Source organism: Telmatherina bonti, assembly GCF_933228915.1.
Source record: "Telmatherina bonti genome assembly, chromosome: 5".
In the NCBI taxonomy this organism is placed as follows: domain Eukaryota; kingdom Metazoa; phylum Chordata; class Actinopteri; order Atheriniformes; family Telmatherinidae; genus Telmatherina; species Telmatherina bonti.
In genome coordinates this window covers 38,937,302-38,952,301 of record NC_136623.1, presented here as the reverse complement: position 1 = coordinate 38,952,301, position 15,000 = coordinate 38,937,302, and the positions used below count along the sequence as shown (strand labels likewise).

At 49.8% G+C, this 15,000-nt stretch overlaps 1 protein-coding gene across 1 annotated transcript in view; it reads right to left on the bottom strand.

Annotated features, from left to right (window-relative positions):
* Nucleotides 1-12,179, bottom strand: part of cdk14 (cyclin dependent kinase 14) — a 269,156-nt gene extending 256,977 nt beyond the window's left edge. The window contains exon 1 of the mRNA XM_079240348.1: nt 11,885-12,179. Coding sequence (XP_079096474.1) covers nt 11,885-11,966 — 82 coding nt within the window. The 5' untranslated portion in view covers nt 11,967-12,179. The remainder of the gene's footprint in view (nt 1-11,884) is intronic.
* Between the last annotated feature and the right edge of the window lie 2,821 nt (nt 12,180-15,000).

Here is a 15,000-nt window from a genome sequence, read left to right as displayed (position 1 = left end):
AGACTGGTATCAGACTGGTATCAGACTGGTATCAGACCGGTGTCAGACTGGTGTCAGACCGGTATCAGACCGGTGTCAGACTGGTGTCAGACTGGTATCAGACCGGTGTCAGACTGGTGTCAGACTGGTATCAGACTGGTATCAGACTGGTGTCAGACTGGTGTCAGACTGGTATCAGACCGGTGTCAGACTGGTATCAGACTGGTATCAGACTGGTATCAGACTGGTATCAGACTGGTATCAGACTGGTGTCAGACCGGTGTCAGACTGGTATCAGACTGGTATCAGACTGGTATCAGACTGGTGTCAGACTGGTATCAGACTGGTGTCAGACCGATATCAGACTGGTGTCAGACTGGTATCAGACTGGTATCAGACCGGTGTCAGACTGGTGTCAGACTGGTATCAGACCGGTGTCAGACTGGTATCAGACTGGTATCAGACCGGTGTCAGACTGGTATCAGACTGGTATCAGACCGGTGTCAGACCGGTGTCAGACTGGTATCAGACTGGTATCAGACTGGTGTCAGACTGGTGTCAGACTGGTGTCAGACTGGTATCAGACTGGTATCAGACCGGTGTCAGACTGGTGTCAGACTGGTATCAGACCGGTGTCAGACTGGTATCAGACCGGTGTCAGACTGGTGTCAGACCGGTGTCAGACTGGTGTCAGACTGGTATCAGACCGGTGTCAGACCGGTGTCAGACTGGTATCAGACTGGTATCAGACTGGTGTCAGACTGGTGTCAGACTGGTGTCAGACTGGTATCAGACTGGTATCAGACTGGTGTCAGACCGATATCAGACTGGTATCAGACTGGTGTCAGACCGGTGTCAGACTGGTGTCAGACTGGTGTCAGACTGGTGTCAGACTGGTATCAGACCGGTATCAGACCGGTGTCAGACCGGTGTCAGACCGGTGTCAGACTGGTATCAGACTGGTGTCAGACTGGTGTCAGACTGGTGTCAGACTGGTATCAGACTGGTATCAGACTGGTATCAGACTGGTATCAGACCGGTGTCAGACTGGTATCAGACTGGTGTCAGACTGGTATCAGACCGGTGTCAGACTGGTGTCAGACTGGTATCAGACCGGTGTCAGACTGGTATCAGACCGGTGTCAGACTGGTGTCAGACTGGTGTCAGACTGGTATCAGACTGGTATCAGACTGGTATCAGACTGGTGTCAGACTGGTATCAGACTGGTGTCATACTGGTATCAGACTGGTATCAGACTGGTGTCAGACTGGTATCAGACTGGTGTCAGACTGGTATCAGACTGGTATCAGACTGGTGTCAGACTGGTGTCAGACTGGTGTCAGATGATCTGATGTCTCATATCATGCGGTGGGAAAATCTAACCGAAAAATCGAATATTTATTTGAAAATCAATTTTTTTTTTAAAATAAAAAAAAACTATTTTTTTCAAAGAAATAAAAATGAGCCATTATAATTTTTTTTGTCATTTTTATAGGTTTTATTGATCTTTTTACTTGTCTTCTTGGGCATTCTAGCAGAGGAATGATGGTCTACCTATTGTGCTGTTTTCTAAGTGAAATCAGGAAAAATGACGAGCAAAAGAAATTTTGTACATTTTTCTTTGTTTTTAATCTCCAAAAATCAGCAATGTGGAAGAATTGTGAGAATCGCAACTGAAATCGAATCGGCACCCATAAAATAGGAATTGAATCGAAAACCCTATCGTCTCACCATCCTGCCAGGCTGAGCCTTAGAACAGGCTTGTTGTTGACTGAAGGTAAACTTCGGTTTATATTTCAGTCTAAACCTGGAGAAGACTCTTCCTGAAGAAACGATGTGAGACAGACAGACAGACGAGATGAGAAGAGGCCTGAAACCAGCTGCTTGCTGCTGCTTCTGACTGGAGGAAATCTGCCTTTTCATCAGACACAAAGCAGACAAACTTCTCTCTGCTCGCTGGAAACGAGGAGGAATCATCAGAAAGTAGCTGTATTTATAGATGCCATATTATTAGACGTACTTAACCTTTAAGTCTCCTGGGGACGCCGGCTGAGCTCTCACGCTCTTCTCCAGGAACCCCACATTCATCTGGAGTCATTTTCTGTTTGACACAAATGCTGACCTGACTGAAGTTTCTGTCTCTCATCCCAGACAGAGTTTACCATTGGCTCACAGAGCAGGTGGACATCTCTGACACCTGATATCAGCTGATCTGACTCTTCCTGTTGCGGAGGGTCCTGCTTCAGGACAGCTTTTCTGCATATTTCCACAGTTCAGATGCAGTTCAGCTCCAGATACCAGACATGCAGGTCCAACTGGTCCTAACAGCAAACTAAGCCCACTGCGGCTCTTTCTTCACAGAGCGGGGATGCAGAAATGTTTACCGCCTGTGATGAACTACAGAGAGAGAGATGTATGACCTGCAGCACACGCCTGCAAACCAGCAGAACACGCTGTTAGCTGGAAGAAACTACCCACACAGCAACACGTTTGGGCCCGGACTGGACCACTCATGACTCTATTGTCTTTTTTTTTTGTTATTTTTATTTGTTAAAATTGTGACAGTCGACATTAATGAACATTTTAGAGTAAATGATTCAGATTGCAGCTGTTGGTTCATTTCCATCTGGACAGGCTGATGTCATTTAAACCATAAATATGTAAACATTCACTATTAGAAATGCTCAACACCAGTCAGTCAACTCCTGCAGCTACAATACACCTGGTAACACACCTGACACGACACACTGGTAACACACCTGACACGACACACTGGTAACACACCTGATGATACAGCTGATGACACAACTGACGACACAGCTGACGACACACCCATTTCCTGATTTGACCCATTTCCTCCCACATGCATGTCCAAAATGTTTTCATTTCTGGGAAGTCGGCGAAAATGCAGGTCTGATCCCCACATGTTTGATGTCACAGTGACGTTTGTTACATTTCTGCAGCCGTTGTTGTCCAGCAGCATCCTGATGAAGAAAACCTCCTGACTACTTTTACTTCTGGGACAACGTGTTAAGTTACATACTAGCATGCTAGCAAGATGCTAGCGAGATATAAACGTCAACCATTCTGAGCACACAGTAGTCGATTCAGCAAAGACACACAAGCTATTATCAGAGGAAGAAACACAAGAAGCAAGAAGTCTAGACCTAAGACTTTTAATGTGTGGAGAGATCTCAGAGAAGAGACGGGACGAACACAAGCCAGGCTGGACGGCGTGAGAAAGGTTGAGGACTGGGGCTTTGACAAATCGACATGCTCAGTAGAATCCAGTCAAGATCCAAGTATTCAGTCTTTGTAGCAGGACCTGGTCTCGTGGTCAAAATCCACTAAAAAGCAACAGAATCAACCTTTCAGTATTTTCCGAAGTAAAAGCAACATCAGACTGTCATCTTCTTTCTCTCTGATATCTTGCCAGAGAGGAAGATGAGTCCATGACATCAGCAGATCCACATCCAGTCTACGACCTGAACACATCCTGGTATCACGGACCACCATCAGCATCAACCTGCTTCCTGGATGATTTTACATCTCACCGTAACGGGAGACTCTCTAAATCACACCTGAGCATCATGACAGCGGCCGAACATCTGCAGGGTTATTAGAGCTGCGGAAGGCCATGTTGGAGGCAGTAATGAGGGAGGATGATCCTCTGCTAAAGATTCCTCCCACAGGCCCAATCACCAGTTTGTTTCTGGAAGACGGAGGTTTCAGTCCTTGGAGAAGGATCAGTGAGGATTGTTTGATCTTACACAGGTTTATGAAACACAACGCTTTCATTCTGTAATGAACCAAGTTGGTTCACACAGTTTTTACTGCAGGGATGTTACGCGATAGTCCAGGGAGAAATCTCGTTACAACCCTTTAAACTTAAATAAAAGCAAAAGTAAAAGAACCTCAAATCAAACGACTCAATATTTTACGCAGCAGATCATTAATGTCTGAACTGACCAGTTTTTTTCTGAACAAAGTGAACTCGTATAAAAGTGATGCTTCTTACAGGTCTCAGAATATCTGGGATGCAAGAAAGTCCAGAAGCCACCGTCGCTACGGCAACCAGCCACACCTTCTGCAGACGCAACTAAAGCTTCATCACGCCGACCGGAAGCCATGTTGGACACGGTCCAGAAGCGGCCGTCGTGTCCTCATCTGCAACGTTCTGCTTCAGAGTGGATCAGCTTAAAATCCATTCAAATCCAACTTTTCACGCAACCGGCATAAAGCCAAGGTACACAACACACCACACCATAATTATCTCCTTCACACACAATCACACCATGCACACACACATTTCCACCCCCCCCCCCCCCCCCCCCCCCCCCCTTCTATTCCACACAAACATGAACTCCCAGCCCTCGCTTACATTGCTTAGCTCTATGTAGACATAAAATGTAACAGAAATAAACATCTGGTTTGACACTGATGTGAGGAAAGAAAATCCTGGGGATCCATCTACACCAGGATCCAGCCCACCCAGTCGGTGCCACCACAGGACCCACCCAGAGGAGGGCAGCCAAGAACCATAGGGCTGCAGAGCAGGACCTCCAAGACACCCCTGACAAGGACAAACAATGTGGCAACAGTCCCGCAGACCAAGTGGGCAGACTGCCACCTTGAAGGACCCCCCATGAGGAAAAACCTGCATCTCCGGGGTGCAAAGGTGCAAACAGTACGAGCAGCTGGCATGTTCAGGAAAGAGTAAAGGTTAGAGAAGGTTCTGCTCCCATCCAGACGTCTCTTCAGGGAAGACCTTACACATTTCAGCAGGACCACTGCTGAACCCACATCCTGCATCCATCACAGCAGCGTGGTGGAACAGGAGAACTGGTCTGCTGCAGTCCACACCTTTCACCAGGACAAACATCTGGAGCATCATGGAAGCAGAGAATCCAGCAAAGACAGCAAAACAGGAACGGAACTGAATAGAACTAAACGGGACCAAGTGAGACTGTATGGAACCGATTGGGACCAAGGGGGATCAAATGCAATTGACTGGGACTGAATAGAACCAAACAGGACCGACTGGATCAAATAGTGCCAAACAGGACCGACTGGGACTGAATAGAGCCAAACAGGACCGACTGGGACTGAATAGAGCCATAAGGAACCTACTTGGACTGAAGAGGACCAAAAGGAGCCTACTGGGACTGAAGAGGACCAAAAGGAGCCTACTGGGACTGAAGAGGACCAAAAGGAGCCTACTGGGACTGAAGAGGACCAAAAGGAGCCTACTGGGACTGAAGAGGACCAAAAGGAGCCTACTGGGACTGAAGAGGACCATAAGGAGCCTACTGGGACTGAAGGAGGACCAAAAGGAGCCTACTGGGACTGAAGAGGACCAAAAGGAGCCTACTGGGATGAATAGGACCAAAGGAGCCTACTGGGACTGAATAGGACCAAAAGGAGCCTACTGGGACTGAAGAGGACCACAAAGGAGCCTACTGGGACTGAATAGGACCAAAAGGAGCCTACTGGGACTGAAGAGGACCAAAAGGGAGCCTACTGGGACTGAAGAGGACCAAAAGGAACCTACTGGGACTGAAGAGGACCAAAAGGAACCTACTGGGACTGAAGACGGGACCAAAGGAGCCTACTGGGACTGAAGAGGACCAAAAGGAGCCTACTGGGACTGAAGAGGACCAAAAGGAGCCTACTGGGACTGAAGAGGACCAAAAGGAGCCTACTGGGACTGAAGAGGACCAAAAGGAGCCTACTGGACTCAATGGGGACAGAATAGACCAAATGGGACTAAATGGACTGAATGGGACTGGGTCCAGTAGTTTTCATTTTCTTCCAACTAAACGAAGGTCCCAACTTTTTCTGGAATTTGGTTTGTCATTTGAGTCATCGCTGACTGGGATGCCGTTGCCATAACAACACCTGGAAACTGAAAGCTGACTGGAGTAAATACTTGGAGGCATTTTATCCTTTCACTTTAAAAAGACCTTAAACTCCTGGTTCCCGTGCTCTGGATTCACTGGATCTCAGCACATGCTCACTCCAACCAACTTTCTCATCTTCCAACGCAAGCAGCTCTCGTTAGGACCTAACCTGAGACCAGGTCTCACAGAAGGTGTGTGTTGTTTTAATCAGAGGTGATGCAGCTGGTCTACCGGGACCTGTTGGCGCAACGAGCTACAAGGACATAAACACAATGAAACTGGCTCTGAGCGTTCTTTGTGAAAGCATCTATGCAGGGTAGAGAAGCGGATCGATGCTCAGGCGTGTTGATTTAGATGAAAGGAAAGATAGCCAATAAGAGATGAGCATCAGCTCAGCAGAAAAGTCAATGGCAAAGCCTCTTTCTCCCGCAGCACTGACCCAAACTGATCAGCTCATTCTCTCTGCTCCGTCTGTGAAGGTCGAATCCTGCCGTCCGGATGTGTTTGACATGAATCTGAGATGTGACGCTGCTTTCTATGAGATTCCTCACAAATATAAATACATCAGACGGTTCATCCAGCTGTTCAGCCGTCTCACAGCTGGATGAACATGTCAGATATTCCTCAATACAGCTGAAAGGAAGCATTTAATGTGTCTGAGATTTTCTTCCTGCAAATACCTGCTGTGTGTTTTTTACTTTCACGTTTTCTTTTCATCGAGGTGGAAACATTCCTCCAAGATTCTGCTCCATTTTGACATGAAGCATCACCGTGAGAATCTCCCGTTCCACCTCATCACCATGAGAATCTCCCGTTCCACCTCATCACCATGAGAATCTCCCGTTCCCTCATCATGATGAGAATCTCCCGTTCCACCTCATCATGATGAGAATCTCTCGTTCCACCTCATCACCATGAGAATCTCCCGTTCCACCTCATCACCATGAGAATCTCCCGTTCCACCTCATCATGATGAGAATCTCTCGTTCCACCTCATCACCATGAGAATCTCCCGTTCCACCTCATCACCATGAGAATCTCCCGTTCCACCACATCACCATGAGAAGCTCCCGTTCCACCTCATCATGATGAGAATCTCCCGTTCCACCTCATCATGATGTGAATCTCCCGTTCCACCTCATCACCATGAGAATCTCCCGTTCCACCTCATCACCATGAGAAGCTCCCGTTCCACCTCATCATGATGTGAATCTCCCGTTCCACCTCATCACCATGAGAATCTCCCGTTCCACCTCATCACCATGAGAAGCTCCCGTTCCACCTCATCATGATGTGAATCTCCCGTTCCACCTCATCACCATGAGAATCTCCCGTTCCACCTCATCACCATGAGAATCTCCCGTTCCACCTCATCATGATGAGAATCTCCCGTTCCACCTCATCATGATGAGAATCTCTCGTTCCACCTCATCACCATGAGAATCTCCCGTTCCACCTCATCACCATGAGAATCTCCCGTTCCACCTCATCATGATGAGAATCTCTCGTTCCACCTCATCACCATGAGAATCTCCTGTTCCACCTCATCACCATGAGAAGCTCCCGTTCCACCTCATCATGATGTGAATCTCCCGTTCCACCTCATCACCATGAGAATCTCCCGTTCCACCTCATCATGATGAGAATCTCCCGTTCCACCTCATCACCATGAGAATCTCCCGTTCCACCTCATCACCATGAGAATCTCCCGTTCCACCTCATCACGATGAGAATCTCCCGTTCCACCTCATCATGATGAGAATCTCTCGTTCCACCTCATCATGATGAGAATCTCTCGTTCCACCTCATCATGATGAGAATCTCCCGTTCCACCTCATCACCATGAGAATCTCTCGTTCCACCTCATCACGATGAGAATCTCCCGTTCCACCTCATCATGATGAGAATCTCTCGTTCCACCTCATCATGATGAGAATCTCTCGTTCCACCTCATCACGATGAGAATCTCCCGTTCCACCTCATCATGATGAGAATCTCTCGTTCCACCTCATCATGATGAGAATCTCCCGTTCCTCCTCATCACCATGAGAATCTCCCGTTCCACCTCATCATGATGAGAATCTCCCGTTCCTCCTCATCACCATGAGAATCTCCCGTTCCACCTCATCACCATGAGAATCTCCCGTTCCACCTCATCATGATGAGAATCTCTCGTTCCACCTCATCACCATGAGAATCTCCTGTTCCACCTCATCACCATGAGAAGCTCCCGTTCCACCTCATCATGATGTGAATCTCCCGTTCCACCTCATCACCATGAGAATCTCCCGTTCCACCTCATCATGATGAGAATCTCCCGTTCCACCTCATCACCATGAGAATCTCCCGTTCCACCTCATCACCATGAGAATCTCCCGTTCCACCTCATCACGATGAGAATCTCCCGTTCCACCTCATCATGATGAGAATCTCTCGTTCCACCTCATCATGATGAGAATCTCTCGTTCCACCTCATCATGATGAGAATCTCCCGTTCCACCTCATCACCATGAGAATCTCTCGTTCCACCTCATCACGATGAGAATCTCCCGTTCCACCTCATCATGATGAGAATCTCTCGTTCCACCTCATCATGATGAGAATCTCTCGTTCCACCTCATCACGATGAGAATCTCCCGTTCCACCTCATCATGATGAGAATCTCCCGTTCCACCTCATCACCATGAGAATCTCCTGTTCCACCTCATCATGAGAATCTCCCGTTCCACCTCATCATGATGAGAATCTCCCGTTCCACCTCATCATGATGAGAATCTCCCGTTCCACCTCATCACCATGAGAAATTCCCGTTCCACCTCATCACCATGAGAATCTCCCGTTCCACCTCATCACCATGAGAATCTCCCGTTCCACCTCATCACGATGAGAATCTCCCGTTCCACCTCATCATGATGAGAATCTCTCGTTCCACCTCATCATGATGAGAATCTCTCGTTCCACCTCATCATGATGAGAATCTCCCGTTCCACCTCATCACCATGAGAATCTCTCGTTCCACCTCATCACGATGAGAATCTCCCGTTCCACCTCATCATGATGAGAATCTCTCGTTCCACCTCATCATGATGAGAATCTCTCGTTCCACCTCATCACGATGAGAATCTCCCGTTCCACCTCATCATGATGAGAATCTCCCGTTCCACCTCATCACCATGAGAATCTCCTGTTCCACCTCATCATGAGAATCTCCCGTTCCACCTCATCATGATGAGAATCTCCCGTTCCACCTCATCATGATGAGAATCTCCCGTTCCACCTCATCACCATGAGAAATTCCCGTTCCACCTCATCACCATGAGAATCTCCCGTTCCACCTCATCACCATGAGAATCTCCCGTTCCACCTCATCACCATGAGAATCTCCCGTTCCACCACATCACCATGAGACTCTCCCGTTCCACCTCATCATGATGAGAATCTCCCGTTCCACCTCATCACCATGAGAATCTCCCGTTCCACCTCATCATGAGAATCTCCCGTTCCACCTCATCATGATGAGAATCTCCCGTTCCACCTCATCACCATGAGAATCTCCCGTTCCACCTCATCATGATGAGAATCTCCCGTTCCACCTCATCACCATGAGAATCTCCCGTTCCACCTCATCACCATGAGAATCTCCCGTTCCACCTCATCACCATGAGAATCTCCCGTTCCACCTCATCACCATGAGAATCTCCCGTTCCACCTCATCACCATGAGAATCTCCCGTTCCACCTCATCATGATGAGAATCTCCCGTTCCACCTCATTACCATGAGAATCTCCCGTTCCACCTCATCACCATGAGAATCTCCCGTTCCACCTCATCACCATGAGAATCTCCCGTTCCACCTCCTCACCATGAGAATCTCCCGTTCCACCTCATCACCATGAGAATCTCCCGTTCACCTCATCACCATGAGAATCTCCCGTTCCACCTCATTACCATGAGAATCTCCCGTTCCACCTCATCACCATGAGAATCTCCCGTTCCACCTCATCACCATGAGAACCTCCCGTTCCACCTCATCACCATGAGAATCTCCCGTTCCACCTCATCACCATGAGAATCTCCCGTTCCACCTCATCACGATGAGAATCTCCCGTTCCACCTCATCACCATGAGAATCTCCCGTTCCACCTCATCATGATGAGAATCTCCCGTTCCACCTCATCACCATGAGAACCTCCCGTTCCGCCTCATCTCCATGAGAATCTCCCGTTCCACCTCATCACCATGAGAATCTCCCGTTCCACCTCATAACCATGAGAATCTCCCGTTCCACCTCATCACCATGAGAATCTCCCGTTCCACCTCATCATGATGAGAATCTCCTGTTCCACCTCATCATGAGAATCTCCCGTTCCACCTCATCACCATGAGAATCTCCTGTTCCACCTCATCATGATGAGAATCTCCCGTTCCACCTCGTCATGATGAGAATCTCCCGTTCCTCCTCATCACCATGAGAATCTCCCGTTCCACCTCATCATGATGAGAATCTCCCGTTCCTCCTCATCACCATGAGAATCTCCCGTTCCACCTCATCACGATGAGAATCTCCCGTTCCACCTCATCACCATGAGAATCTCCCGTTCCACCTCATCACCATGAGAATCTCCCGTTCCACCTCATCACCATGAGAATCTCCCATTCCACCTCATCACCATGAGAATCTCCCGTTCCACCTCATCATGATGAGAATCTCCCGTTCCACCTCATCATGATGAGAATCTCCCGTTCCACCTCATCACCATGAGAATCTCCCGTTCCACCTCATCATGATGAGAATCTCCCGTTCCACCTCATCATGATGAGAATCTCCCGTTCCTCCTCATCACCATGAGAATCTCCCGTTCCACCTCATCATGATGAGAATCTCCCGTTCCTCCTCATCACCATGAGAATCTCCCGTTCCTCCTCATCACCATGAGAATCTCCCGTTCCACCTCATCACCATGAGAATCTCCCGTTCCACCTCATCACCATGAGAATCTCCCGTTCCACCTCATCACCATGAGAATCTCCCGTTCCACCTCATCATGATGAGAATCTCCCGTTCCACCTCATCACCATAGATCTCACAGAATCATGATATTTGAGAGGTTTTTCTCAATGTAGGGGTTTCCATTAACAGTTTTTTTATTGTGACGTTTTGGTTTCGTGCCGGTCTAGCAGTGACTGAAACGCAGCGACTGATGGGAACCTCCCGTCCAGGCAGGATGGATCCATGTTGTCATGATGTTTCCAGCAGATTCTGATCCTACCATGTGAATGTGGAGCTGAACTGGAGACTCATCAGACCAGCAACGTTTCTCCATCTTCTATTGTCCAGTTCTGGTGAGTCTGTGGGAATTGTAGCCTCAGTTTCCTGTTCTTACTGACAGGAGGGAACCCGGTATGGTCTTCTGCTGCTGGAGACCATCTGCTTCCAGGCTGGACGTGTTCAGAGATGATGTTCTGCAGATCTGGGATGGAACCAGTGCTGACTGGACTTCCAGTACTGTCCATTCTCCTCTGGCTTCATGCATCAACAGCTGGACATTTTCTCCTTCAGACCTCCTCTGTAAACCACAAACTGTCTCATGTAGTTCCAGGACAAGCTGATCAAAGCAGCTTTTCTCAAAGCAACCATGAAACTAACATCAGCTAAACTTTCCCCCTGATGCTGCAGCTTTTCAGGTCTGAAGACTCAGGACTGAAACAGAAGATAAAATGTCTGATTGTGACCTTCAGTCCGAGGTTTTCCTCATCATGACTGTCTGTAAACAACAACAAACATCAGAAACAAGCTTCTTCCACCAATATGCAGAAACCTCCAGATGATGAGACCCGCGAGGCTCGCGGCGGTGCGGCGCGGTACGAGGCGCGGCGCGTGCAGTGCGCGTGTTCGTCTCCTCAGCAGGAAGCAGCAGTCCGAGCTGCTGCAGCTGCACACGTTTCACAACTCGCATTTTTGCACAAAGGGCTGGAAAAGCGGGCACGCGCGTCCCGTTACTCACCGATACTCCGGAAACTCTCTGACAAAGTTCTCCTCAACTTTTTCATTTTGCTGGTTTTCTGCGCGGACTGGGAGGCGGGCATCAGGTCGCACCCCGCTCCCCCCCCCCTGGTCTCCCGGACTCTGGCAGCGCTGGAGGTCCCGCTGTTCCGGCTGCCCTGCGGGGCTCCTGCAGCAGCAAGACGCGCCTCCGCGGCTCCACTTCTCCCACGGACAACAAAAACCTTCAGATTTCCCCGCAGACACAAGTTCCCGTCGGAGCAAAGCGGCAGAAGAGGCGGCGCGTCCGCGCGGAAGAGCGTGCGTAATCCGCCGCGCGCTCGGGCTCCAGCTCCGTTCCGTCCCAGTCGCTCCCAGCTTCACCGCAATCTGGATGTCATTTTTGGGATTGTCTCTCCGGTTTCCAGCCGGAGACCCCGCCCCGGCGCGCGGATTGGAGGAGTCCAGGGAGGACCGGGTCCCATTCGTCTCGGATCCTGGCCGTCAGAGAACCGGCGCCGCCCTGCAATGTGTTGCAGGAGGAGGAAGATCTTCACCGAGACGAGCTGCCCTTTGCAGGACCAGGTCACAGCGCACGCTCCTCCAGCACCGCCGCATGCGCACGCACGCGCACACATCGGCGTTTGATGTGTTTTTATTTACTGTTTAGTTTTTCTCTCAATAAATAAAAATAAATGTTAAAATCCACCTTGATGTAGATTCAGCAGACCAGTTTCCAGGTTCCGCACCAGCAACCCGGAGCTCCAGGTGCTGCACGTGCATCAGGACATGTCCCAGTGGAAACATGTCAGGCATGTCTTCATCCTGCTGCTCTGATGGAGGACAAGCCAGGCGCTGAGAAGATCAATCATCAGAAAATAAGTTGGGACTTTCATCTCATCAGGTCATATTTTATAAACAACACCAGAAACCTGGTTTCATCATGTTCATACCGGTGTCTGGTCCTGCTGGACCAGTTCTCCTGCTCCACCATCAGGATGTGGTCCAGCGTGGTCCCACTGGACCAGTTCTCCTGCTCCACCATCAGGACATGGTCCAGCGTGGTCCCACTGGACCAGTTCTACTGTTCCACCATCAGGACATGGTCCAGCGTGGTCCCACTGGACCAGTTCTCCTGCTCCACCATCAGGACATGGTCCAGCGTGGTCCCACTGGACCAGTTCTACTGTTCCACCATCAGGATGTGGTTCAGCCTGGTCCCACTGGACCAGTTCTACTGTTCCACCATCAGGATGTGGTTCAGCCTGGTCCCACTGGACCAGTTCTCCTGCTCCACCATCAGGACATGGTCCAGCGTGGTCCCACTGGACCAGTTCTACTGTTCCACCATCAGGACATGGTCCAGCGTGGTCCCACTGGACCAGTTCTACTGTTCCACCATCAGGACATGGTCCAGCGTGGTCCTGCTGGACCAGTTCTACTGTTCCACCATCAGGACATGGTCCAGCGTGGTCCTGCTGGACCAGTTCTCCTGTTCCACCATCAGGACATGGTCCAGCGTGGTCCCACTGGACCAGTTCTACTGTTCCACCATCAGGACATGGTCCAGCGTGGTCCCGCTGGACCAGTTCTACTGTTCCACCATCAGGACATGGTCCAGCGTGGTCCTGCTGGACCAGTTCTCCTGTTCCACCATCAGGACATGGTCCAGCGTGGTCCCACTGGACCAGTTCTCCTGTTCCACCATCAGGACATGGTCCAGCCTGGTCCCACTGGACCAGTTCTCCTGTTCCACCATCAGGATGTGGTTCAGCCTGGTCCCACTGGACCAGTTCTACTGTTCCACCATCAGGATGTGGTTCAGCCTGGTCCCACTGGACCAGTTCTACTGTTCCACCATTAGGATGTGGTTCAGCCTGGTCCCACTGGACCAGTTCTCCTGTTCCACCATCAGGACGTGGTCCAGCGTGGTCCCACTGGACCAGTTCTCCTGCTCCACCATCAGGATGTGGTCCAGCGTGGTCCTGCTGGACCAGTTCTCCTGCTCCACCATCAGGACATGGTCCAGCGTGGTCCCACTGGACCAGTTCTACTGTTCCACCATCAGGACGTGGTCCAGCGTGGTCCCACTGGACCAGTTCTCCTGCTCCACCATCAGGACATGGTCCAGCGTGGACCCACTGGACCAGTTCTACTGTTCCACCATCAGGATGTGGTTCAGCCTGGTCCCACTGGACCAGTTCTACTGTTCCACCATCAGGATGTGGTTCAGCCTGGTCCCACTGGACCAGTTCTCCTGTTCCACCATCAGGACGTGGTCCAGCCTGGTCCTGCTGGACCGGTTCTCTTGTCCCAGCATACAGAGATTCCTCCTGATTCTCTGAACCTGTAGATCAGGGAAACCCATCCTGGTCCTGGAGGACCGGTGTCCTGCAGGTTTTCTGAGTGTCCCTGCTGCAACAGGCCTGTGTATTTAGCAGACATGAGCAGAGCTGTCTGAGTCAGGGTCACCTGGAAGACCTGGACACCGGTCCTCCAGGACCAGGATGGAGGATCTTCCCAGTCTGAGGAACATTTCTGGATCCAGTTGGTCTCAAACTGGTGAAGGTTTGTCCAGCTCAGAATAAAAACATGTTTGATGAAACACAGTATTCTGTGTCCCTGCGATGGACCGGTGAGCTGTCCAGGGTGTCCCCCGCCTTTCGCCCAGTGACTGCTGGGATAGGCTCCAGCTCCCCGCCGCCCTCCACCGGACTCGGCGGTTAGGATGATGGATGTTTCCTGTTTTTAGCTTCTTTGAAAGGGACTGTAAATCTTTACCTCCTTGTGACGGATGATTAGAAAAATAAAACATGAATCTTGAATCTATTTTAACGTCTCCTTTCCTCTCGCTCAGACTGAAGCAGAAGGGTTAGATCTTCTCCGCTGGAATCTAAACAGTCACATGATGTACTGACAACTGACATAAACATCTCGTTTCCATAGCAACGCACCCTCATCTATCGTCTGACTGGCAGTTCTGGTTGGATAAAATGTTTTCACCAGTTTAAACTTTGAGCATCAAGTTCAAGAAGAGCAGTTCAGGCGGTTAAAGTCGTTTTGATCAGACTGATAAAAAATATTCATCAGAATGAAAATAATTAGAAAAACAATCGGAGCGCGCAAACCTCAGCCGAG